Raw genomic sequence first — 26588 nt, 5'->3', positions numbered from 1 at the left:
GAGCTTTGTGTAAGATATTTTGCTGTCGCTCAGTAACAGTGTTGTGCCCACACCCACCCTGGCAAATAAAGTATTTACTAATTACCATAGTGATTAGAACAACAGAAAAGTCAGAAGAGTGAGCCACTGACTCTGTCACTCCAAGAAAATCACTAAGTCATGGTATATCCCAAAGAGAGCAGTCAAGATAGTGAAGGTCCTAGAAACCAGGATGTATAAGAAATGGTTGAAAGACCTGAAGATGTCCTTCCTGGAAGAGAAAGTGCTTAGAACTGTTTCCAGTTAGTTTCATTGTGACTAGTTCTAGAGGACCGGGCAAGGAGCACTTTGGGGATTGTTAGGGTTTAACACAGAATAAGAACAAAAGTTTCCTGTAATTGTGACTGTCCAGAAGTAAAAGAAGCTGCTCACGCACTGGGATTCCCAGCTCAGGCAGCATTCACGCAGGCAGAGGCTGAGTCGAGCTGCCCGCTCACTGCCAAGTTCTCTAGAACTACTGTTTTAGGATTCTTGGAAATTTCACTGTCTATGTATGATTTATCCGATACTTCAGTCTCAGCTCCTTCAGCTCCCCTCCAGCGAGCTTGTCACCCACCCCACCTCAGCCACTCACTTTCATGGTTATACCCTGAAACCAGGGCCTCTCGTGAGCTTGGGTAGGAAAAAATGTTGCATAATATTTCCATTAACCTCTGACTGAAAGCTTGAATTTAATTATGATGAGGGACAATAAGCTGCAAAACACATTGATATCTTCAGAGCCAATAGAACTCGCCTTGCATCTCAGACAGCTTCCCTCTGTAAGACTACTTCCTAACAGGTCTCTTTCTACCGGCTCACTCCTATCAGCGTGCACACATCCTGTAGTTGCTCTTGTTTAAAACAAAGAACTCGTCTTCCTGTACATCCCCCCTCTAGACAATGTCCCATTCCTCAGCCTCTCTTTATAACAAGCTCCTTGAAAGAGTTTTCTGTGCTCTCTGTCTTCACTTCCTCTCCCTGCAGGCATCGGAACCCTCCATTCAGGCTCACTGAGGATCCTTAGTGCTGAGGCCCATGTTCAGGTTTCATTACTTACCTCACTTGAACTGTCAGCCCACGAAACAGAGCTGGAATGCTGTCCTTGAAGCACTGTCTTTCCTTGGCTTCCAGAATTCCATCCTGTCTTGGTTTTTCTCTTGTCTCACTGGCTTCTTGTTGTAGTTCAGCTGCCCAGTCGTATCTGACTCTTTTCGACCCCATGGACTGCAGCACGCCAGGCCTCCCTGTCCCTCACCACCTCCCAGAGTTTGCCCAAGTTCACGTCCATTTCATTGATGATGCCATCCAGCCATCTCATCCTCTGACACCCACTGCTACCCCTCCTCGATCTCCATCACTGTCTTCTCCTTATCTCCCAACCTCCAAATGTTGGAGCGCCCAAGTTCAGGCCTGTGCTTTTCTTCTCCAAGTCTCAGCTTAAGTGACCTCATCCACTTCCAAGGTGTGAATTACCACCTACGTGCTGGTGAGTCCCAAACTGTTCTCTCCAACCCTCAACTCAGTTTCATATACAGCCAGCTAACTATTTGACATCTGCACACCAGTGGTGAGTAAGTCCCTTCAATCTCAGTGTATCGAAAGCCAAATTCCTATCTTCATCCACCCGTTCCCAAACCTGCTTCTCCTCCAGTCTTCTCAGTGAATGGCAGTCCCATTCATCCCAAAACATTGAACTTACCCTGGGCCCCTTCTCCTCTCACTCCCCACCTCTGCCCTGTCAGCCAAACCTGTCGGTTCTACCTTCAAAGCATGGAGGTAGAATCTGCCCACTTCTCTCCACCTCTACTGCTAGCATGCAATGGTTGCTGCAGTTTCATTCTGACCAGTTTCTTAAGTTCTGCCTTGCCTCCCCGAAGTCTCTCCTCAACACCATAGCTATAGTGATCCTATCAAAACATATGCTTCCCAGCTCAGAGTAGAAGCCAAAGTTCTTGCAGTGGCCCACGAAGCCCCCCAGCTGCTGGCTTCTCTTCCCCTCTCACCTGGTACCAGCCACACTGGCCTCCTTGCCATTCCTAGAAGACAGGCATGCTCCCACCTCCGGGCCTTTGTCATCACTGTTTCCAATGGTAGAATTCTTTTTCCTTAGATATGCTCGTGGTATAGTCCCTCACCTCAGGCACATCTTTATATATTACCTTTCTCCCCCACTGGAATGTAAGCTCCGTGAAGACAGGAACTTTGCCTTTTTTTTGCCCCAACTGTTGTATCCCCAGTGCTTAGAAAAGTACCAAATAAATGAAATGGATCATCGTTATAGATGGATTCCGACACTAGGTAGAATGTGGAGGTCTATAACTTCTGAATTCCCTCTCAGCTCTCAGGTTCTGTGGTTCTGTATCATTGTGGGTCAGGTCCAGGGGCTTATTAATTCTGTGAACTGGATGGAGCATCTGCTTCACAGAGGGTTTATGAGAAATGGTAAATTCATTTATTTATCACAATTCTTAAATGGGAAATAATACCAAAATATAAAATTGAACTATCATCAAATCAGTAAACGCAGTTGAGTTACTGAGATGGGCATCACAAAGGCTCATCATATTTTTGGTCTGTGGTGAAGGTAAGTTCCAGTATATTCCTGGTGCCAAGTTGAAGATTTAAATGGATAAGAAGAAGATGAGACATATCCATCCATCCATTTATCCATCTATTCAGCCAACTATTCTTCCAAAATGTATTATATACCTTCTAGGAAAACAGAAGAGAAATGTTGGGGAGAAAAGAAAAATTTTCCCTTTAATACAGAAAGAGACTTCTTCTGTAATCTCAAATAATGTATCTGGCTTTGAAATATAATTTTAGAAATTTTCAAATTTATGTAGAGGTCAAAAAAGTAATGTAATGAAACCCCATCATTCAGCTTCCTTAATTTCACTTTTGACAATCTTGTTTCATCTCCCCTACCACCACTTTATTTTTTTAAGTACTTTAAAGCAAATACAAGCCATCATATTATTTCACTTACAAATACCTGAAGTGTAGAAATCAGTCTTTAAATTGTGATACGAAACTACATGTTAGAAAAACTAAACATTTAGTCTTTCAAATCCCAAAAATCAACAAGGAAACTCCTGGAACTAATAAGTGATTGTAGCAAGTTTGCAGGATATAAGGCTTGTAAAAAAAAAAGCTATAGATTCAAGTCAAATCATTATACCATACACCTTAAAGAGTTCTCTATGCCAATCATATCACAATAAAACTGGAGGGAAGAAAAAGCCATAGATTCTCTTTTGCTTTTTTGAGTCAAGAGTAGGGGAACAGCAGGTGATTGAGAAAAATCACAGTTCTATCTGTTCACCTGCTCCATTAGGTACTTTGAAAGAAATGTCCAAATAAGAGCTGTATATAAGGATGTTAATGTCTGTAAGGCTCCATGAAAAGGTCTCAGAAACTTCTAGGTCAGGGTAACTTTAAATTATTCTAACATGTTGAGGATAGACTGCAAGGGAGTTGTGATATGACCCTGGATTCTGCACTCCCCATTAGCTGAGAGAGCATCTGGGAATTATTATAAAATCAGTTCAGAATAGCCCTACAGGAGCTTTCTCCAGCTATACTGCACTGTATCCAACAATATTTTGGATTCAGAGTCAAACCTTTTGTTATTTTCCAGTGTCGTTTGAGATTAAACAAGTCTTGAGGAGCAGCTGAGTCCCCAGGGTTAGATTCTAAGGCCCTGTGACTCTTAGCCTGTCTGCTCGTTTTGTAGCATCTTGGAGTGGCAGTGGTGATGGGTTATATTGGTTGGTTGTCTGTATTTAATAGTCTTCCACTGTTGGTTGAAAAGACCTATTATCCTAGACTCCACGCTGCCTAGAAGAGCAGGGTTGAGGCTTGACACATTTCGTTGCCTGGTTAACTCTTTTCAATTCTTTCTAGAGTGCCATAATAGATTCTTGCTTTAGAGCAGTGTCGACAAAGTGATCCAGCCTGCCTCTTGTTATTGTATAGCTCGTGAGCTAAGAATGGTTTTTACATTTTAGATTATTGGGGAAAAAATCAAAAGAAGAATAAGATTTTATGACACTTGAAAATTATATGAAATTCAAATTTCAGTGCCCATAAATAAAGTTCTTAGAACACAGCCATGTCCATTTTTTTTTTTTTTTTTACATACTTTTTATGGTTGCTTTTGCACTGCAACAGCAAAGTTCAGTAGTTGTAAAAGGTTGTTTGGGCCACAAAGCCGAAAATATTTACTACCTGACCCCTTACAGAAAGTGCCAACTCTCACTTTCGAACATTGTATGTTTCTCTAGAGGTTTGAAAGAATCAGAGCAACTCCTAAAAGTACAGAGTTATTCTCAGGAATGATGACACTGAGAACATCTGACTTCAGCTTTATTAATTTGGGGGAAGTGACTAAGAAATTAACCCTGAGGTGTGACAGAAGGGAGGGTATAGGATGCCTTCCCTTTCTCTCATGCCAAGAAATAACAGCCTTTTGATAGGTTAAAAGCACATCACTTTTTTTCAAGGTGTATGTTAATATTACTACCAAACTCCATTTACTTTATCATTATTGGTCTTATGTTTAAGCACAACATAGTTTATAAAATTTGTCATCATTTCCATATCCAAATGACATCAGGTGAGATAGAGCTCCACAACCGTCTCTTGTATTATTTCCATCTTATCAGTGCTCACACTTTGAGCATCAGTACTACTAGAGCACACGTAACTGAAAGCCACAGATTATCCAGAAAACTTCCTTGTCAGTCAGGTTCAGCCTCCTTTTAGACTTTTGCTCAGGCTATCAATAAAAAGCCACACTTTTTAGTGTCGTCTCTTCTTGTCTCCGCCTACCCCTCTGGTGGAAAAATACTTAGGAACGATAAATTGGCCAAAAGGTGGCAGCAGGAGGGAGGAGGCCCAGAACCAAGAGGAGAAACACAGAGCCCTCCATTCACATGCTGGATAATCAGTCTCCAGATAATGCAGAGTTGGCTGAACTTCCATCCAGAAGAAAATCTTTTCCTCTAGGTGATCTTCCCTCAACCAAATAAAAATGTCAAAGCTGTTGCCAATGAAGATGTGAATTGGCTTTGCTTAAAGCATCATTCTCATTCTGAGTGCCATGGATTATAAGTTTTGGAGTAGGTTTATGACAATTTTTGAAGATCCATAGTGTTTTATAAGATCAATTAAAAGCACTGTATTTAACTTTCTCTGATACTGAGTGTTTTTTGATTATCTGTTTTTGGATTAAATTTAAATATATATATTGCATCACTAGCTTAACACCTATGTTATTTTTTTTTAACACCTATGTTATTAATGAGAAAAAGAAAGGAAAAAAAAGAGGCTCTTCTTAACCATATCAGGGAGCTTCCCTGATGGCTCAGAAGGTAAAGAATCTCCCTGCAGTGCAGGAGACCTGGATTCAATCCCTGGGTCAGAGAAGATCCCCTGAAAAGGGAATGGCAACCCACTCCAGTATTCTTGCCTGGAGAATCCCAGGGACAGAGAAGCCTCTGTCGACAGGGTCGCAAAGCGTTGGACATGACTGAACAGCTAACATTTAGCCTTAGCTATTACCCAGAAACACACTTGCATGAAGAAACTGGGCAGCGCTGGGAAGGGAGTTACCAGGAGAAGCATGTGCCACCACAGAAAAACAGATTTGTGGGATCACTAAAGACTGGCTTGTGCTTATGACTTTTTCACTTGGCCCTTTTAATAAATGGGGCAGTGTTTTATAGCCTTCCTCCTAGAATTATGGTATGGTAGTTTTCAAATTTCATAAAAGTTATGTGAGAAAAATGCTAAATGATAGGGAGAATTTATGTACAGCTTAGGAAAATCCTCCTTTTGAATCTTTTAATGAAAATGTTTTTGTGAAATTTCATGTCAAAGCCATAAATAGCAAGTAATTTGAAAGTGAAAGTTGCTCAGTCATTTCTGACTCTGCAACCCCATGAACTATACAGTCCATGGAGTTCTCCTGGCCAGAATACTGGAATGGGTAGCCTTTCCCTTCTCCAGGGAATCTTCCCAACCCAGGAATTGAACTGGGTTCTCTTGCATTTCAGGTGGATTCTTTACCAACTGAGCTATCAGGGAAGCCCAACAAGTAATTTAGCAAGTAATTAAAAGTTAAAACTTCCTTCTTATTGACTTTAAGCCTCTGAATTCTTTGGTATTTGACTGGTCATCTTTCTTTGTCTACTGTTAAAACTCTCTTTCAGTTTCTGATTATTCTCTCCCATCTGTCTGTTTTTAATCTTATCAAACATTGACTTTTTTTTAAGTTTATTTATTTATTTGACTTGGAGAAGGCAATGGCACCCCACTCCAGTGTTCTTGCCTGGAGAATCCCAGGGACAGGGGAGCCTGGTGGGCTGCCAGCTATGGGGTCGCACAGAGTCGGACACGACTGAAGCGACTTAGCAGCAGCATTTATTTAACTGCATCAGGTCTTAGTTTTGGCATGCGAACTCTTAGTTGCAACATGTGGGATCTAGTTCTCTGACCAGGGATCGAACCGCGACCCCTGCTTTAGAAGTGTAGTCTTAGATGCTGGACCACCAGGGATGCTCCAAACACGATTTCTTAACTGTATCTTTTTTTTTTTTAATGGCCTCGCCACACAGCTTGTGAGATTCAGTTCCCTGACCAGAAATTGAACCTAGGCCCAGGCAGTGAAAGCCTCGGATCCTAACCCCTAGACCACCAGCGAATTCCCATTACCTGTATCTTTAGTTGTATTCTCAGCCTCTTCCACTGTTACCGTCTTACTCACACCTTTTGATCCCAAACACATGTCTTCCTGCTTTGTAATCTGAGCCCAGATCTCCCTCCCAGGCATCACCTGACCCTTCTCCCCTCCCAGACATCATCTTTTTCTCTTGCCTTAGTGAATATCATTTTAATCCACTCTAGACTCCCAAGTAGTTCTCATCAGATCTTTTGTATTGAGGTTCACTCTCCCATTGCATTCCTTCTTTCTACATCTGTGTTTATACTGGGTGTGCTACTTTGAAAATATGAGACACACCAGTGGAAAAATAAGCTACCAGCATGTTCTGCAAAGTGAGTTATCAAATTTTGTATCTCTGTGGTATGCAATGACATTGAGTCAGAAGAATATTAACAATAACAATAATAAGACTACAAATAAGTACTGAGACCAAACACATCCATCCTTCCTCTTCCTGTGATTCTCCATGAAGGAAACACAACTGGAAACATAGGGTGGTCTTCAGAGAAAAGGCTGAACCTGGTCCCTGGTATAATGTTTAACACTAGCGACTCTAAATACAGTGCAGCCTGGCAGGCTACAGTCCATGGGGTTGCAAAGAGTCGGGCACAACTTAGAGACTAAACAACAATAACTTAAGCAAAGGAATTTTAATTTTTTTTTCTTTCAAGAGAGTGCAAGTTTTCAGAGTAGCACAGAATTATAAGCCTCCTAAAGGTGGGAGCTGAAGATTGGTTTTCATTGTGTTTTTCAATGAATATGTTATTTTAAAAGGATGTTTCCATTATGCCGTTAAATAACAATTCTAACTTCCTTAAAGAGAGTTTGAAATTTTGATAATTTTTAAGATTAGCAACTGGGAGAACATTTAATACACTGATTTTAAAAAGGACTACAAAATTATATACCTAATTTTCTTCTTAAATTTCCATATGGAGAAGAATTAGAAGAGAACTTTCATAGGAAATTAAAATAATGAATGTTCTTGGGTTCTGTAACTATAGGTGATTTTTCTTTCTTTTTTGGTCTTACCTAATTTCCCTTATTGTTATATCGATGTTATTTATGCAATAAATAAAATACAGTGATGAGAGAGAAAGCTTGGGATTTGTAATTTACAGTAAATCTTAAAACTTCTCTTACTCTGGCAAAGCCTCTACACCTGCTGTTTCCAGTATTTGATCTTAACCTCCCAGCCTCTGAAGGTGGGAATGGGAGGGACATCACTGGAACCTGAAGACAGCTAACAGTTCATAATCAAAATGGTACTTCCCGAAGGATGACGTTCGAGCACTACAGGATTTGTAAATGTCTGCAAGCACCGTCCCTTCCTTTCTGGGACACAGAACAGCAGAGTGTTTAAGAACAACTGAGGGGCCTTCCCTGGTGGTCTAGTCCCAAAGACTCCATGCTCCCAATGCAAGGGCCCTGGGGTTTGATCCCTGGTCAGGGAGCTAGATCCCACTGCTGCAACTAAGAGTTTGCATGCTGCAACTAAAAATTCCACAACTAAGATGTGGCACAGCCAAATAAATAATTTTTTTAAAAACTGGGTACTTTACTGTCACATATGCCTGAGTTTGAATCTCCTTTTTGTCATGTACTAGATGTGACTTGGGCCAAGTTACTTAACTTCTTTGGGCTTATGTTTATTTATGTATAAAATGGGATAAAAATGAAATCTAGGGACGTCCCTGGTTGGCTGAGTAATTAAGACTCCAAGCTCCCAATGCAGGGGCCTCAGGTTCATTCCCTGGTCAAGGAACTAGATCCCAAACACTGCAACTAAGAGTTTGCATGTTGCAACTAAAGATCCCGCATTTCACAGTACAAGTAGACCTGGCATAGACAAATAAATTAAAATAGATATTAGAAAAAATGAAATCTGTCTCATGGAGTGATGATGAGGATTAATAAAGTAAATCTAGGATAAAGAATGCTTAGTGAATTCCCATTAAATGTAGCTATTTTTATCCTACTTGGCTCACCTTTTTACTTTGGAGCTTTGCCGGAGGTATCTTCTGGGCATCTTAATGAATTAATCAGTTTATTTTGTGTCCATTGTTGACACGAGTGACCAGCTCAGTTTCTGTATGCTGTGCTAACATGAACTCTGCCGATGAGGAATCATCTGCTCCTTCACTAGAAACTGCCCTGTCTTTTTCCATATCTGCTCATTGAAATAACCTTCTTCTTTCACTTTACAGATATATGTAATTGACAGCGCAGACAGAAAAAGATTTGAAGAGACAGGTCAGGTAAATAATTGTTCTGTTGAGATATTTCCCAAACAACTGCGTATTCATTAATCAACTTTGTAAATGTATAAGAGTGAGGAAAAGTATTTTTTGTTTAACCTCTGCAATTTAGACAAGACAGTCAATCTGGCAAGCAGGCAAAATACCACTTGCCTAAAAAGAAATTAGTTGAGAATTCTTTAAACAATTTTTCGTTTAAAGGCTTTTAGTTTTAATCAAATTAAATAAACAAGATATAAGCAAATGGAACTTACCACCATGCCCAAAAGCTCTCCAGGCCACAGAGAAGTGAACCCAAAGGACAGTTCACCTACCATTTCTGTGTGCATTTTTTTTCAATACCAACTTAATTGATCCGAGGGTAACTTGGACAAATTAGAAGGTATGGGAAGAAGTATGCAAGCCATGACTAAGCTGCTCTTCTTTCCAAGCCAAGAGATAGGTATACTTTGAATATTGCTTCCAGGGCAGGGTGCGTGTCAGCGTGATTACATGATACAGTTAGCAAATGCAATTCTACATAGAGACGCAGTGGATATAGACCATTGTACCCAGGCTGACTACTAAGTGAGCAATAGCGTGGAGGTCTCTGGGGAAGCGTGCTTATATTTTTACATTTTAGTACAGCCCTTGGCCAGTGACCTAAACCACCACACACGGCCTTCCAAAGGTAGCAGTCCCCACGTTCATGTTCCTTTTCCCTGGAAATTAGTTTGAGAACTCGCCTGGAGACAGCCCTTCTCCCTTCCATACCTCGATGATTTCTGGACCATCACTCATGTGAACCAGCGCTACACATGAACTTGGGGCTGAAAGGTGTCAGACAGGGATCTGCCCGTCAAACCATCCAGTTCTCTCTGACAGCTCCAGTGTTTTAACTGGCCAAAGTGTGGGTCGAGGGAGGAAGGGGTGGGTCCTGGCTTTTAGGTAAGTATATACCTTCTCCTGGACTTGTTGCAGACAGAATTAACATACAGTTTAGATCCCAAACAATCACCTAAAACTCAGAGACCTTGTCAGATAGACTAACGCAGTTACTTTAGGATGTGGGTTTGAGGAAATGTAATGCACATGCATGCATGTTTTGGAGATAGAGATTGATGAACCAGAATTATAGTCTCTAAAGCAACTGTCATTTTTATTCAAGTTTTTAAAAATATATATGTATCTGTACATATATACATATGTATATGTGTATATATATGCATTGAAAGTTATTTGCATATAATAACCTTGGGTAAGTTTTAAATGTCTAACCACAACTTTTGTTCTCCCTTGAGTTTCTCTAAGCATGATTTATGAATCCCCCTATAACAGAACTACTTTATTAGTAGGAGTACATGCAGATTCCTGGGCCCTGGCTTAGACTTTCCAAAGTCAGCATCTTTGGGGTGGGCCCAGAAATCTGCCAGGGGATTCTTCCACACGCTCAAGTTTGAGAACTACTGCCCTTGAAAGTTACTAGTTGATCAGCTTAACTTTTATTTAGTTTCAATTAGAAGTACATGGTTAAATATCATAGATTTCGTCCCCCTCTTCCCCATCTATTCCCCAAATGATCCAGGAACTAGCTGAATTACTGGAGGAAGAAAAGCTAAGTTGCGTGCCCGTGCTCATCTTTGCTAATAAGCAGGATCTGCTCACAGCAGCCCCTGCCTCTGAAATTGCAGAAGGACTGAACCTGCACACCATCCGCGACCGATTCTGGCAGATCCAGTCTTGCTCAGCTCTCACAGGAGAGGGCGTTCAGGTGAGGTCACCGGAGGGCTCGGTCACCTGGCAACCAAGGTAGCCTGTCTCATTGGTTGCACGGATCTAGATAGAAAAAGATATGAAACAAATAGCCTTTGATGGACAGATGAACCATTCCAGGATGTGGAGGGCCTGGAGGCGTCTGATTCTTTCCTACTTAGCAACCAATCTGATATCATTAACTGGTCCAGGAAAGCCAGAGATAAACCACCCCACACAAGCAACAAGCTGCCCAATTAGGGAGGAGGTCGGAACAGAAGATTTCAAAACTGCTTTCCCAACTCTAGGATTCTCTGATGACTGGGCTGAGGGTTTTGAGTTGAATCTGCTATTATGGATGCTAATACCAGTGCTCTGTTACCTGGTACTCTCAAGGTAACAGAGCCATCAACCACACACTAGTTATCCTAGAAGTGTTTCGTTTTTTTCTGTTGGCTGTCTCAACTACCCTCAGGGTTGGTGTCTATTTCCTGCTGCTTTGGGTTGGTGTCCCACAGGGAGGCTTCTGCCGCCTAAAAGCCTTACGCTTTACACCGAGGAACTGTGTACCGGAAGAGCAGGCTCCCCTTCATTTGATATTAATTTGGGACAGAACACGATGGTAACCCAGACACCAGAGAGGCAGTGTCCTCAAAGAATGATCAACAATTGCAGCTCTGACGCATCCTGCCAAGCAACCTCAAGCCAGTCAACCCTTAGAGTCAGCCCTCTAGGACCGCTTCTTGATTCTGAAGCCCCCAGCATGCCCCCTACGCCTTATTTTCAACATCTGGTATACCTGCCAGGGTGGTGACACAGTGCCGTGAGAACGGGACAGTACCGCTGCAGGGTGCTGTGAGGGGGCAACAGCGTCTAGAGAGATGGCATCTCCCCTCATTGCCGTAGGGCGTGTGTCTGGTGGTGTGGCCAGTTTGCTTTTCTATGATTTGGTGTGTTGGGTTTGGTTCTCTATCGTTGTCCAGCAGCCTCTTTCCATTTCCCTCCTAACACTCTTCTTCCCTTTCCCTGCAGATATTTGACAAATGTAATCGCTTTTATCTCCAGCAAATAATCACTTCCTAGAGTTATCTCACTTGTTCCATCTGTGCGCTGCCTGTTTTTTTCCCTTTGTGTTACACAAACTGCCAGGGCCCCTTCTGTGCTTTGCCACTGGATCTGAGGGCAGACCAGTTAGCACAAGACAAGTGCCCCTGCTCCAAACCCTTCCATACCTGTTCTCAGAAGCTCTTGGGGCGTGTGTGTGTGTGTGTGTGTGCGTGCTCTCAGAAGCTCTTGGGGTGTGTGTGTGTGTGTGTGTGTGTGTGTGTGTGTGTGTGATGTAGCCAGAGGTGGTTTCAGCTATGTCCCCAAAAGGGAAGCTGGAGCTCTGTGAGTCTCTGTGAGGTTTAGGTTTGGGGAGGGGGCAAGTGTTAAGTCTCATCTATTTCCTTTCTTCTTTACTAGATTGTGGTTATAAAGCAATATATTCTTGGGAATTACCTGGTGGTCCAGTGGTTAGGACTCTGTATAGGGGGCCCAGGTTTGATCCCTGATCAGGGAACTAAGATCCCACAACCCCACAGTGTGTTCAAAAATAAATATGTACGGCAATATATTCTCATTGTTAATCATATCAAAGTACTGCTGCTGCTGCTGCTAAGTCGCTTCAGTTGTGTCCGACTCTGTGCGGCCCCATAGATGGCAGCCCACGAGGCTCCCCCGTCCCTGGGATTCTCCAGGCAAGAACACTGGAGCGAGTTGCCATTTCCTTCTCCAATGCGTGAGAGTGAAAAGTGAAAGTGAAGTTGCTCGGTCGTGTCCAACTTTTACTGACACCACGGACTGCAGCCCACCAGGCTTCTCTGTCCATGGGATTTTCCAGGCAAGAGTACTGGAGTGGGGTGCCATTGCCTTCTCCATCAAAGTACTACATAAAATTAAAAACTAAAAAGTTCTTTCATTTCCTCTAATCCCACTTAGCAATGAAACGATCATTAATAGTTTTATTCTTCCTAGGTCTCCTCTATAAAATTACAGTCACATATATGGTTGTATGTGTCGATCAGGTTTTGAATTAACTGGGTATTTTTCAGCTTAATTTACAAGTTGGTCCAACAAGTCTGTTACAGCCCAGGATGTTTTTGCATAGGGAAATTCTGATCATTTTAGTTAGCTTTTTACTTTTAAACAAAAATCAAGTTTTACCTAAAGTATTTCTCTCAATTGTGCATAAGATGGTGCTCATTGGGCCTAGGGTTATTTTGGTGAGGGTAAAGGCCCAGGAAAAGAAACAGCTTTCTTGTGTTTATACAGACCACTTCAGCAAGAGGACTATGCCTCTCTCAAATTGTTTAGAGCCCAAATGTAGAAAGTAGAGGATCTTGAGTTTGGGGACTCTAAAGGTGGAGCTTAAGAAAAGAAATACATTTTGTATGCATACTCCTAAGAAAGTGGAAACTGACAGCTGTGTGATCTTTTTTCCCTTGGCCAGAGTGTCAAAAGGAAGAAAAAGCAAAGCTGGAACTAGCAGTGAGGCTCTTGTTTCTTCAGCCAGCCTTAGGGATATGAAAGGGAGGAACTAGGGTCCCCTCAAATCAGTCTTTAGAGGATCTGTATTCAGGTCAAGGGGGCTTCCTCAGAGGAGGTGGGAGGACGCGGCGGTCATTGTCTTCCCAGCCTACACCCCTCCCACCCTGGCTAGGCAGAGATGAGAATGGACTCCCTGCTCCCAACTGTCGATCTGCCATAGAAAGGGAGTTCCCTTTAAGCCACAGGATCTTCAGGCTGGGACAGAGGCCTGAGCTACCGGACAGAGGGTGGGGGCAGGCAGGAATCAAGTCAGACAGTCCTGTATGGTTTGATTTTGTTAGAAAATTCTTCCCAGATCAGGGACCTTCAGCAACTAGGTTCACAGGAAGTGCGAGATCATGAGAGATCCAGCAAAGAACCATGAGCAAGAAAAATAATGATCTGATGTGGAGGAGAAATAGTTTGAAGGTCACTTAATTAGTTTAGTAGATAGTACCATGGTGTATAGAATTGGGTACTTAAGACTGGGATTTCAAGGTTAATGAGATTAGATTATGGTTAATAGAATGATATAAATTTAGAGAATTTAACCATTATTTGAAATGGGTTATTTAATAAAAATGTTAATTAAGAAGGGAATCTGCTGTCTATTGTCCTTTAATGGCAACCTTTGGGGACTGGAGAAAGGTCGTGGAGTTTTCTGTGGAAACAACATTCATTGTGAGGCACTGATTGACCATGTCCCTCTTAGGTAATACCTTTGACCTAAGCTCTTGCCCACTCAGCCAATTTCTTGTTTTTCATTTGAAAAAGAGTTACGTAGAATTCTTTTCCCTGCATTGCTTAGTTCAAGAGCAGGCCTTTTAATGACTCGTACTAATTAAGGCTTTAAGTATTCCTAAAAATGAAAGACTTTACTTTCAGACAGAGATTCTGTGAAAAAGTTACTTAAAATTCCTTAACTTCCTATCTCATCTTCCCATTCTACCCTCCCCACCCATGGCCCCCTGAAAGCTGGTCAGCAATGGGGAGAGCTACCAAAATGCTCAGTCGTGATAGGGGTCAAGCAACTGGGACCACAGCCCTAATGACCCTGAAAGAAAATATACAGAAGTCAAAAAAAAAAAACACCTGGACTTTCCGTTACTGTTCCAGATATTTAAAAACAACTGTCTTTTTACATTGTTTTATGTATATGCCTGATCAAATGCATTTGTGAAGCCTGTCCTGTGCTGATAAATAACCCTCGAGTGGGTGAGTCGGGGGAACACATCTGCTAGGTGAGGAGACTACTCGGGCAGGGAACTCACTTCTCCTTAGCCAAGCAGCTTAAATACATGATTCGAGATTGTGGAAGTTAGTGATTCCTGAGGTGGATTTCGGGTTCTTGTTTTACCTGATATTCTGATGGCAAATACCTGCAGCCAGGCAGTCCCTGGCTCTGGATGTGGAAATTGGCTTTTGCGGGTTTCTAGAGAGTTGGGAACCGGTCTTTGTTTGCCTGACTGATGTTGATGAGGAGGCAGCCCATCACATAATTAAAGCAGGTTTTCAGGGGGAGCTGTTGAGAGCAGAGGCAGGTAAGGGGCACTAAAAGCTGAAGGAGAGCATCAGTCTTGGAAACTCTGCCAGGGAGAGCCCCGTAATCCAGAGGAGTGGTCAGAGAGACCCAGTTATGTCAAGCAGATGAAGGCAGGGCAAAGCGAAACTGAACTGTGTCCGGGAGGGAAAAGCCACGGCCCCCTCCAGCAGAACCCCTTGCAAACACGGAGCAGCCTCCGTCTGCATCCAGGGTTGCCAGGGTTTCTCGTAAACAACACCTAACCCTGGGACTCTTCTCTGCTTTTCCCTGGGTGTCTGGAAAATAGTGAACAAAGGATCTGGCTGAGAGTCAGAGAAAGGTGTACAGAAATCAGTCCCTCTTCCACCTGCAGACCTGAATGTGAATCCCAAACCACAGCTCTCCCTGGCGGTGGTAGTTTCAGGTATTTGAAGACATTGCCTCCCCAGAACTGTGTGTGTGTGTTTAATTAAAATTATACTGCTTTAGAATTTCCTTTCAAAGCAGAGATCAGCAGTTTCAACCTGGGCTCTAACCTTAGTCATAACAGAGATCTGCCTACACCAGTAGCTTCAAGCTAGCAGAAGGTTCTCCTGGGTATTGCTCTCCATGCCCCCACCTCACATCCATACCTTCTTTTCACATCGCTCCCACATGCCCTGTCTTCCTTCTCCGAGCAGGAGCCGTAATCCGGCTCAGAGAGCTCTCACCTTCACAGAAAGGGCCTCTAGCAAGGGCCTCTAGCCATCTGAGTCCTGCCGTGTGAGCTGTCCTTCGGAGTGCCTCACAGATGAACTCTAAACTAGCCCAGGTTCTTGTTTTTGTTTCTTTTTCCTTGATCCGAGGGAAACTTTTTTTTTAATATGCCAACAGAATTTCAATATTTTTTTAAAAAATAACATTTACAACCTCTTTCTAGGCCTGGTTCAGTTATTTTTGACTCCCAGGGTGTATGGAACTGCTTATCTGCAAGTCAGACCTCAGGTTTATTTTTAAATTTTCAACCCTCTCTGTAGAGTAGGAAAGCAAGCTTGGGTCATGCAATTTTGCTACCTCTCTGGGGCAGTGCCTTTTGTCACCAGAAAAAGTATTAATAGCAAGCCATATTTTATGTATGCTGCCTCCAGCTGCTCCTTGACCCTGGGGGCCCAGTGGCACAAAGGAATGGGCTGCATTGCTCACACGGGCCTGAGCAATTACTGATGTGACGGTGTAGTCCTCGTGGCATTAAACAACCAGACCCACCCAACCATGGCTGCCACTGCTCCCTTCCTTCCTACCACATCATGCCTTTAATCCCGAAATGGAGAGCTCTGTGATCAAGTAGGTTTCCACCCATGTGATTAGGGGCCACCTTCCATTTTTCCCAGTGGTTAGTAGGGAATAATCCCATGACATGGTAGAAGTTATTTCCTCTGCAAGAGGCCAGAGAAAGCTCAGTATTTGAGGTTCAGTGTCTCTCCTAAGCCAATCAATTCAAATTCAGTTTCAGCAAGGTTGGTCGGGGGGAGGGGCAGTGGAGGAAGAAAGGGAGGACTATACCATGAGATTGTCAGCCCTGTGAGGAAGATCCAGTTTGCAGAAATTTGGTCAAACCAGTTGACAGTAAAGGTTCAGCCCTTAAACAAACCTACGAGTTCATTTCCTTCTTTGGAAGCAGAGCAGTAACCTGCTTCAGGTAAACTATCACCTTTTTCTCAGTCATCTGTTTAAAAGAAAATCAAAGCCTTGCTAAATTAAGGCCAGAGTGATGTGGCTGCTGATTTAAGGTTCCTCCTCTTGCAATGATGTTGTCTCTAAAGAGAGAGATTCCGCTGGAGATGGCAGGCTTGCAGCGAGTTAATATGCTGGGATCGTGCTGTGATATAAAAATGTAGGATTCCACAAGTATCAGTACCTAGCAACCTAGGAATCTTGAGAGGTGAGTGGCCAGAAACAGCTTCTGGCACCTTCAGAGCTGCAGCAGAGCCACGCCGGGCGCTTCTCTGGGGCTGTTCCTTCTCATGCCCCTGTGTTCAGCTGAAAGTCATAAGAAAAAAAACTGCAGTTGCTCCCTCTGCCAACTTGAGGGTAAGCGCAGCTTCTCCCTAAGCCTGAGGCAGAGCTCCTCCCCCGGCACTTGCTCAGTCATTGAGAAATGGTCAGTGGTGCACTCGCGCGGGCGCTGGAACTAGATTGCCTGGGTTCACAGCCCGCCTCTGCCACGCATTCTTCTGTGCCACCATTTCCTCATACCTAAGTACCTACTTCAAAGGGTTGTTACAAGGATTAAAAGAAATTAATTAAGTGTCTGCTGCTGGGTTGGGAAGATCCCCTGGAGGAGGACCATGGCAACCCATTCCAGTATTCTTGCCTGGAGAATCCCATGGACAGAGGAGCCTGGCAGGCTATGGTCCATAGGGTCGCAAAGAGTCAGACAGGACTGAAGTGACTTAGCAGGCAGGCAGGCCAGCCATCGTGCGAAGTTCTGTAAACACCACCCCAAGCCAGTCTGGCATGGACCCTCCCCTCAGGAATCTTTCCTTGCCAGTGGGCACCTTTGAGGTAATATCCTTGTTGACTGTTGCCTCCCTGACACCTCCCAGCTCCAGTTCAGGTCCTCCTCTGGGCAGTAACAGGAAAGGCACAAACCCCCAGCCTCCAAACACTTTAGACAGATCAGCCTTCCTGAACCAGAGCGGAGTTAAGTCTTCCCAGCTTCCCATACTCCAGGTTGCAGGCAGCAGCTATGGAAAGTGCCCCCGCCCCGCCCGCCAGCAGGTCAGCTGGTGGGGCCCGACCTCTGAGCGCCCTCTGCTGACAGGACTGGGGCTCTCACACACATCTGGAGGACACTACCCCTCAGCAGGGCTCCCCATTCAAATCCCCTCTGCCTCCATAACAGATACCCAGTAGAAAGCTGCCCCTCACCCTCCACGTTCTGCCTTGGGTTCCTGCAGCTGAGTAAATATTTTTCCTATCTCTTTGAGTGCATTCATGTTGAGTTACATACAATAAAAGAAGCCCAGCCCCCTCTGTAATCAGCCGTAAAACAAGAGGGAAGACGGTATTCAGTGGGAACACTGCTCTTGATTTCTCTAAGATGATTTGATAAAATAGTGCAAGTCTCTATAGATCAGGAAATATTGAGGTACGCACCTTTGATGGTGTTTGTGCGGGTTCCTACAGATGGAAAGTGCCACGTAAGTGCTGAGCTATTCACCTTAGAAGGCAAAAAGAAGATGGTTATCTTATTCATCTCTCTTTTATTTGTAAAATCTTTTTTGTCTCCTGGCAGGTGATCTTTTTTTTTTCCTGGAAACCAATTAGCTCCTAAAATTAAACATCCTTCTCTTGAAATTAGTCCTTTTCATAAAAATGGTCTTAAAATTGGCCTCAGCTTTTCAGAGTAAGCCACTGACCCAGTTGTAATCGGAGTCCACCCTCTCTCACCTCGCCATCCACCCCACCCCGGTCCCTGCTGCTGCCAGGTGCTGTCCACCTTTGTGAGGTTTTGTGCAGTGGGCCATGGCCAGCCTCCTCTAAGGTCTGCTCTGGGACAGCCATCAGATACTCTGCTTCTCCCAACCAAGTGCTCTGATGGCAACTGGCGGAGTTTTAATCACTGTAAATTCAGGTTATGGTCAGATTAGCCAGGAGATAGGATGCCTGCTGGTTGTTTTGCCGTGATGTATTGTTTATGGGATTAATGCTCCGAATGGCCAAGGGTGTCAGCTGATATTTATTACTTTAAGCTGTCTCAGCTGTTCAGGTTCAACGACTAGCTCCCTGGTCACAGGAAATGCAGGGCTCTGAATGTCATGTATGCCCTGAGACGTCTGTGTGTGACAGAAGCAGGGGAAAAGAGAGGGGGTGCCTTGCAGGAGCCTCCTTCGATTTTATTCTGGGCTTCTGAGAATTCTGCGCAACTCAGGGTCACACAGACTCTGGGGAAAGTGAGCTTTCAGGGATGGCTCCTAAGGGGGTTGAAAAAGAGGTCGTCTCTGGTGGGCCTGGGATCCACAAGATACGCCACCTGCCAGGTGGCTGTACATAGACATTGTGTGGATTTTACCTCTGTCCTCCAGCCTTCTAAGAGAGGACACGTTCAAGGTTACTGTGCCTTTAAGGGAACCTTCTCCCCAGTCCCTCTGCTTGGTACTGCTTAAAGCTGCAAGAACCAGGCCAGGCCCCTTTAAACCTTCCCTGGTGCTGCACAGAGAAAAATGAATACACATTGCCCCAGTGTGTGTCTAGTAACGCGCACTGCAGTCGGTTTGTTTTTCCAAAAAGAAATTTAATTTAGCCCAAGTGTACACTGTCACACTGTAAACACACCGGGGCACCAGAAGGGTGGCTGATTATTGAATTTAATGCCCTAGCAAAGGTCAGCTTTTAGAAAAAGCCAAAAATGGCTGGAATCTGTCCTGATAGCTCCTCAATCAGGCCTGGGATCCAGGCAGATGTGTTTATTTTTTCAGAGGGAGTTCCTGAGGACCCATCTCAAGTTCAGGCTCTTGACACTCCCCCTCCCGTCTCCCTTCAACCTCTCAGAGGCCTCCCCACTCCTCCCTAGGAGGTCACTGTCCCTGGTCACCCAGGTGGGCCCCTGGGGCAGGCAAGCGCCATTGAGCCCGTGGCTGGGGAGGGAGGACCCGGGACCTTCTCTCTTTCCCCTCGAGGGCTGGAGTGTGTGGTGCCTTACTTACAACTAACACTGCCTCTCTACCCATTTCCCTCAAAGGACGGCATGAACTGGGTCTGCAAAAATGTCAGCGCAAAGAAGAAATAAAATCTCGACAAATGGAGATGCGGGAGCTGAATTCTGTCCTGAAAAACACTAATTTGCTGCTTTCTGACCAAATGTTTTTCCATCTGTGTACAGCTACAGCTGTATGAAGAGAAGGAGCAACACCATTTAAAAAGAATCCCCATTCCAGCCGTAGATTTAACTGATCTCTGAGGCTCAGTATCATTTTTCAAATAAAGGAATTATATTATTTCTTCTGCATAATTGAAATAGTATTAAATGTCTCAAAGCACATGATTAGAAAATGAGATCTTTTAAATGAGCAAGAGATTGCATTGCAGTTTAGACAATTCCAGTGGGCTTTTTTCTTTCAAAAAAAAAAAAAACAGTGGGGGAGAGAGGAAGAGGACCACAGTTTAGGCTGTGGTCATTTATTTCCTGACCTGTCCTTACTTTCCCCCGTGGTTTTGAAGCCAAGATAGTTTGCTCATGCTGGTCAGTGATCTCTACCATCACCCATTACCAGGGCTGCAGCCTGTCTGGGTGGGAAGCTGCACGGGCCAGGGAAAGGAGGGGGAGGTGAGGAACAGCAGATGATTAAACCATCTTGTCATGCAGGTAAGAGACTATGTAATCCTCACCCTTTGGAAAGGGGGAAAAAAAAAATCCTTTCCTGCAGACAAGTCACCACAGAAACATACCCCGTCCCCAACCCCCCAGCCAGCCACACAGGGAAGCAAATTCTTACCACTTTTGACTGTAATGACATCTGGAATGTAAGGAGAGGTGGGAGGTTTAATTCCAGAAAAATTACAAGGTCCTTAAAAAGCCCTCACATGGAGGGCTCAGGCTAGCGTAAACAGGCTTTCTCCAGTTCAATGGAGCAGTGAGCAGCTGACTCCGAGATTAGCTGCCTTCTCCACGGCCGTCCCATAGAAGGGATTTCTAAAGCTCAAAGAATTCTATGTTTAAATGATCACAATAGGCCGCTGCTATCAGATTTTAAAAATAAATGCAGCTTCACCATGAACCTGCTCCACTGAGAAAAGCCAGGCGGATCGATCTTCAGAAGAGATCAATTTTTACAGTGCTGGCAACTTGGTGGTGTGGGCTGCTCAAGGGTGGAGAGGGCTTGCTGCCGGGAGGCGCTTGGGTGGGTAGGGTTGTGGGGGCCTTGCCCAGAGAAGCCAGAGTCACCCCAGCTCCTGGTCCCCTCAGCCTCTCTCTAGCAAAATGTGTCCTCTGTTGATTGATCAGAGAGGAATGGCAGGAGATTTCTCCTGCCCTGTGTTGCAAAAAGAGCTTGTTTCCTTGAGACTTAAGAAATCCCCAGCTTCAGACAAGGGAAGGTGGGCCAGAGCATCCCTTGGCCTTCCAACCGAGCTCTGTTCTGGTGCCTGGCCTCCCGGGTTTTCAGAGAATGAATAAGAGACCGTCCAGTAGCTGACGGGTCCCAGGCCAGCTGCTTTTCACATCCCAGGAGGCAGCCCTTTCCAAACCCACCAAGGCATGTGAACAGACTGAAGGGGTTGCTCCAGCCCCTGGCCCTCAGTTCCCAGCCTTTATGGACCAAGCTGTGCCCAGGAGGCTGAGGCATGGCCCGCTTCAAAGGCGGTCTGGGGTGAAAGTCATTAACAAGGCCAGACATGAAAAGGTGCCCTGGGGTGGCTATGGACAGACCTGTGGGGACTTGCAAAACAAAAGGTGAGTGTTTTTAAACCACTGTGAGCTTGCTGCTCCCTGCAGCCTCCTTAGGCTTGTCTGTCTTACCCAGATGCCTTTGAAAGGAAGCAAAACAGAATTACAAGGGACCAGAAATCCCCCTTCTATCCGGCTGCAAATATGGCTCTAGCACATGAAAATATTTTTTTCCCTCCAAATAGTGCAGCACGGATTCCCTTCGAATAGTGCAGCATGAGTGTTATCTGAGGGGCAAAATGCCTGCTTTGAGGTCTTCGATTTGCTAACAGCTATGTGGAACTTGGACTCTAGCAGTGGATGATCTGTGAAATATTTTTGTCCTTTTACCACCAACTTAGGGAACTGTTTGAAAGGGCACCCCCCCTACCCCCGCCCAGGGCCTCGGCCAGCAGGCAGAAGCCACTTGCCTTCGTCTGATAACAGCCTCTGTGAATGTTCAGCTTTGCTTTTCAGCTAAAGACACAGAGACATTGTGGATGTCACAGGCTTTCATCTTCCCTCTGAGCCCTACCAAACCCTCCCGGGGCTCACAGGGTAGATGAGAGGAGCCTGAAAATCGCAGAGTTTGACAGCTCGCATTTGTAAAAACAAAATGCTTCTAAAAGTCCCCTTTCCTCTCTCCCTAGTACCCCCCTGCCGCCCCCCGCCGTGGAGGACAAAATTGGAAGCTAGAAGGGGGATGCTGGGTCTTTCCACTCCCAGGGAGTCTCAGTGGTGAGACTGGCTCTGGGCAAGACTGCATCTGAATGTGTAGAGGGAGGGCAGAGGGGTGGAGGCCAGAGGGCAGGCCAGGCCTGGGACAGGGGCCCCAGGATGTGTGCTCAGACCAGCTGTGGGAAAAACTCCTTCCCCTCCCCTCCTCCCAACCTCCCCCGTGCGGCTCCTTCTGGCTGGCTTCCCCGAGCCCAGGGCAGCACACCCTTTCCCCTTCACTCTCCCTTGGTTACTATGGAAACAAGGGTGTCATTGATGTGGGCTGAGCTGGGGAACATGTCGGCGCACAGCTGAGAGTCAGCGATTATGCTGGCGGGTAGAGATGTGCCAGGGTTAAGGTCCGCAGCTCCCAAACTGCGGGAAGGACGTGGTCCTGCCCCCTCCCTCCCTCCCGCTCACTTCTCTCTTTCCTGGCTTTTAACAAATTTCTTTTACTCCCCTCTGGGCTAAAGCCATGGCTATTTTTGCGCCACTCTGGGCCCCACCCTCGCTGTCGGCCGCTCCTTATCCGGCCTGGCCTGGAGGGTGACACCATGTCACCCTCGCCAGGACTCGTCCCTTGATTCCCGTCAGAGTTTGCTTTGATTTCTCTTTCCTTCTCAGGGGCCAGTTCTTACTTCCTTTTATTTTTAGCTCTGCACTCCATGTGGTTTCAGGGTTCAGTCTGCTCCATCGAAAAGTTTTTTTTTTTTTTTTTAGTATCTTTTGAAAATGATAATCAAAGGAAGGGACATGGTATTTGGTCATGTGGAAAATTCAATGTATAATTTAGACGTCTGTCAAAAATCCGACAAATAAAATTTAGCTGAAACGAAGGCAGCCTGGAAAGCGTCGTGTCCTTTGCTAGAGAGGGGAGAGGGCTGCAGTGAGCTCGTCCTTTCAGAGGTCAGCATCTCTCAAGGTGCTTTCTGCAGGAGGGTGTGACATGAACGCCACCACCACCAATAAACATAACCCTTTATTAAGCCCTTCTCACAAAGCAGACCCTTCATCGATGTCATGGGGCAGTGTTAATCCCACTTTACAGCTAAGGAAAATGAGGTGCTGGCCTGGGTTAAGGCATTTGCCCAAGATCACAGAGTCATCAGTGCCAGTGGGCCGGGAACCCAGGTCTGAAGGCAGCAGTAAGCTGCCACCGGCCCCCCAGGACAAAGACAATAACGCAATAATGGCTCATTGTCTCAGCCCCCAGCCTTCCAAGTCCACACCAGGGGTCTTCTCTGATCAGTGCTGCTGGCGGGGGGTGTGGGGGTGGGTGGGTAGGGAAGGGGGGGTCCCCTGTCCCAACTGTTGTTGTCCTCTGTCCCCACGGCAGCACAATTATTTTGTTTTGGTGCCATCCTTTGCACAGACAGAAAAAAGGGAGAAATTAGGAAAATGGGGGCTGCAAGGATACTGGCAATTACCTAATACTATTTCCTTTTAGACAGGGTTCAGAGAAGGGAGGAGACTTGCCCAAAGCCACACAGTAGGAGGCAAAGTGGGTTCCGGTCCAGAGCTCTGCCCTCTGGAGAAGAGCTCGTCTTCCCCTCCGGCAGCCTCACTTCAGCAGCCTAGAGACATACCAGCCTGACTGGTCCCAAGGGCTGGCCTTTAAAGGCAAGCTGTTGGCAGAATAGAGGGGAGCTGGAGGCAGGAAGAGAGAGAAAGTCTAGTGTTGCCAGACAAATGGCAGGACACTCAGTTAAACTTGAATTGCAAATAAACAAAGAATCATTTTGAATATAAGTACATAGATCTGAGACATGATACTTATAAAAAAAAGTCACTGTTTACCTGAAATTCACATTTAACTGGCCATCCCAGTTGTGTTTGTGTTGTTTTGCTAAATCTGACAATTCTACCCAGAATGCCCTGCTCAATACAGCGACAGTGAGATACAATTATACTGTGTTCCCTGGGACTCAGACCCAAAAATCTATCCTTGCCCATCCATAAATCAGCTGTGATCTTAGGCAAGTTGCTTCCTTTCTTGGAGTCCTGCCTCTTCATCTGTGAAATGGGACAAGAGTGGTAGGGAGATTGAAGAGAGATATAATGGCAACAGATGTAGATAGAAGGCAATAGCTAGCACATAGTAGGAACACTGTACCTCAGTTTCTTCCTGTAACATGAGGTAATCACCTACCTTGTTGAATCTCCAAGAAACTAAATGAAGTTATGAATGTCTGGTGCAGAGTAGGTACTAAATCATTGGTAGCTATTATAATAACAGGCAAAAATTCTGGAGTCTAGGCTTTCCCAGGCCTCCAAGAACCTCTGCCCTCCCACACGGCCCCCCACGTGTTGCAAGGGTCAGCAGCCTTCCCAGAGGTGCTGGCAGCCCCCTCCTCTCTCCAGGGGGCTCCCTGGGCCACCCCAGCCCCACCTCCTGCAATTAGATTTGTAAGTGGGAACAGGCTCTTGTCAGCGGCTCCTGATTGGCTCTGGGCAAAAACACAGTTTAGCGCTCAGTCAAGCTGCATTTCAGGGCCTCTGTCTCTCTCTCCCCCCCACCTCCCCCTTAATTGCAATCTGTTCAGTAATTTCCTTTTCCAACACTGCAGAACACGGAGAAGCTGCAGCATGGGAGCTGGGCAGGGAGGAGGGGAAGAGAGCTCCTGTTCCCTGCAGTGAACCTGCTGGTCCAGCACTGCGTCCTGTGTCATGTCCATGCATGCGTGCGTGCGTGCATGCGTGCGTGCGTGTGCGTGTGCGTGTGTGTGTGTCCAGAACCAGACAGACACGAGCTTGTGGTGATACAGCCAACAACCAGGCCCCTGCAGGGTCAGACCAGGGCATCCACTTGTACCAAGCACTTGGCCGTTATCATTCATTTAATCCTTGCAACAACATTAATAACTATAGGTGTTATCACTCAGTTTGAGGCTAGGGCTCAGAGAACTGGATTCACTTGCTCAAGATCACAGCATGAGAATGGGGCAGGGTCACGATTTTCACCTGGGCTTGTTTGACTGCTGGGCCCCAAGCCCGTCTCATGAAACCTTTTCCCCTTTTGGCTTCTGAACTCAGAAAAGGAGCTGAGGACTCCGGCACAAAGGAGCAGGGAGAGGTTTCTTTTCCCAGGGTGAATAGCAGTGTCCCAGGGACAAAAAGCCTTCAGTAAAGAAATGAAATATTAATGACAGAAAGGCAGAGAGCAAGCTGAGTCAAGGAGGGGCAAGGTTTGCAGGAGAACTCAGGTGGATACCTGAAGCTGAGACCTGCAAGGGTTGAGGTCAGAACTACCATTTAGATCAACAAACGACTCCTCCTGTTAGTCATTCACTGACTGGATCCTTCTGTAGCCCCACAGGGTAACCATTCCCACCCTTCTCTTCCAGTTGAGGAAACCAAGGCTCTCAGAGCGTAAGTCACTGGCCTAGAAACACACAGCTAGGAAATGGTTTAGCTGGGGTTCCCTTTAAATAGAAAGACCATTTTTCTCCAGGGCACCTTCTTGACTAAACACAGGAGCTGAGAACAGTGGGGAGCGGGGCTCCAGGAAACCAGGCCAAGGCCTACGTCTCTTTCTCTCACTTTGCCACCCACCTCTTTAAGATCCACAGGAAACTTCACAGAGCCCAGAGGTGGTTGCTGCTCTGAAGGCCACCAGCAGAGGGGGCAGGCGGTGGCCAGGCCCCGCCCTGACAACAAAGGAAAAAGGCTGGGGAGGCTGTGACCCTTTGGGCCTCGATTCTCCCCCAGGGCTCTGCAGCCCCCACCGAGTGCCCTGGCCCCGAAGGAGGAGAGACGGGCTGCAGCAAAGTGGTAGACGTCCCTGGAGCCCACTTAGATCACTGGAGGGCAAGAGAAAGGGCCGACTGCAGAGTCACACACAGACGCTGCCTCCCCCTTTCTTTGCCTTGTTAACAGAATGGGAATGCAAGTTCCTAAGACTGGGCAAGGTTGGCACGTGGCTTCCGCACACCCATTTGGGAAAGGATGCCCCCCTGACCCCACCAGGGTGCAAGTCTTGGCACTGGCTGAGGGCCCCTCAGCCGGGGTCAGTCATACTTATTACATCAGCCAGACCTCCCCCTGGACCAGGCTCTTAACACTCACATCGCCAATGCAGTCCCCAGTCTCTCCTGGACGACCTGCTCTGGTGAACTGGAGCCCACCAGCCTCCCTTGCTGCCGAGAAGGCAGAAGCCTGTGCCATCGCACCATCACTCCCAAGCCCCTCTGATTCTGTCTGGGGCCACAGAGCAAGCCTGGTTTGGGCTTTCGAATATGATCTGAGGCTTCCCCGGAGCTTCCAGATGACAGGGTCGAAGCAGTTTTCCTGCCTGGAAGCTACAGATGGAATTGGGAGAGAAATAGATAAGGAGCTTGGGTTTGCAAGCAGCAGCCCATCCTGGGGCCAGAGGATACCTTACAATCCAACCATCCCCTCAACTCCCCCAGCTCTGGTGGGGGTGCAGCCTGGATTTCCTCCTGACTCACTCCCCAGGCTCCCTTCCCACCCTGAGACCCTCAGATCTGGAGAGCAGCAGGTTGGGAGGAAGGAAAAGAGGGAGGACGGGGCAATTCAGGGGCTGGGATGCTGATCCAGGCAGGGGGGAGGTGTCTGCACAGCTGCAAGCAGCCCCCCTACCCCCAGCCTGTGAATGGGCACATCACCCCCTCCCGCCCG

The 26588-nt window shown here is 46.0% G+C and overlaps 1 protein-coding gene across 2 annotated transcripts in view; it reads left to right on the top strand.

The window, feature by feature from the left end:
• The window catches only part of ARL3 (ARF like GTPase 3), a 29988-nt gene extending 10168 nt beyond the window's left edge, over window positions 1-19820 (top strand). For both annotated transcript variants that reach the window (XM_070780745.1, XM_070780744.1), the window contains exons 4-6: window positions 8956-9006; window positions 10571-10756; window positions 19551-19820. In XM_070780745.1, the coding sequence (XP_070636846.1) occupies window positions 8956-9006; window positions 10571-10756; window positions 19551-19598 (285 nt within the window). In that variant the 3' untranslated portion in view covers window positions 19599-19820. The remainder of the gene's footprint in view (window positions 1-8955; window positions 9007-10570; window positions 10757-19550) is intronic.
• The last annotated feature ends 6768 nt before the right edge of the window (window positions 19821-26588 follow it).

The sequence above is a fragment of the Bos indicus genome, chromosome 26, assembly GCF_029378745.1.
Source record: "Bos indicus isolate NIAB-ARS_2022 breed Sahiwal x Tharparkar chromosome 26, NIAB-ARS_B.indTharparkar_mat_pri_1.0, whole genome shotgun sequence".
Lineage (NCBI taxonomy): Eukaryota > Metazoa > Chordata > Mammalia > Artiodactyla > Bovidae > Bos > Bos indicus.
Note: the sequence above shows the minus strand (reverse complement) of the source record. Positions and strands in the feature narration are given on the sequence as shown.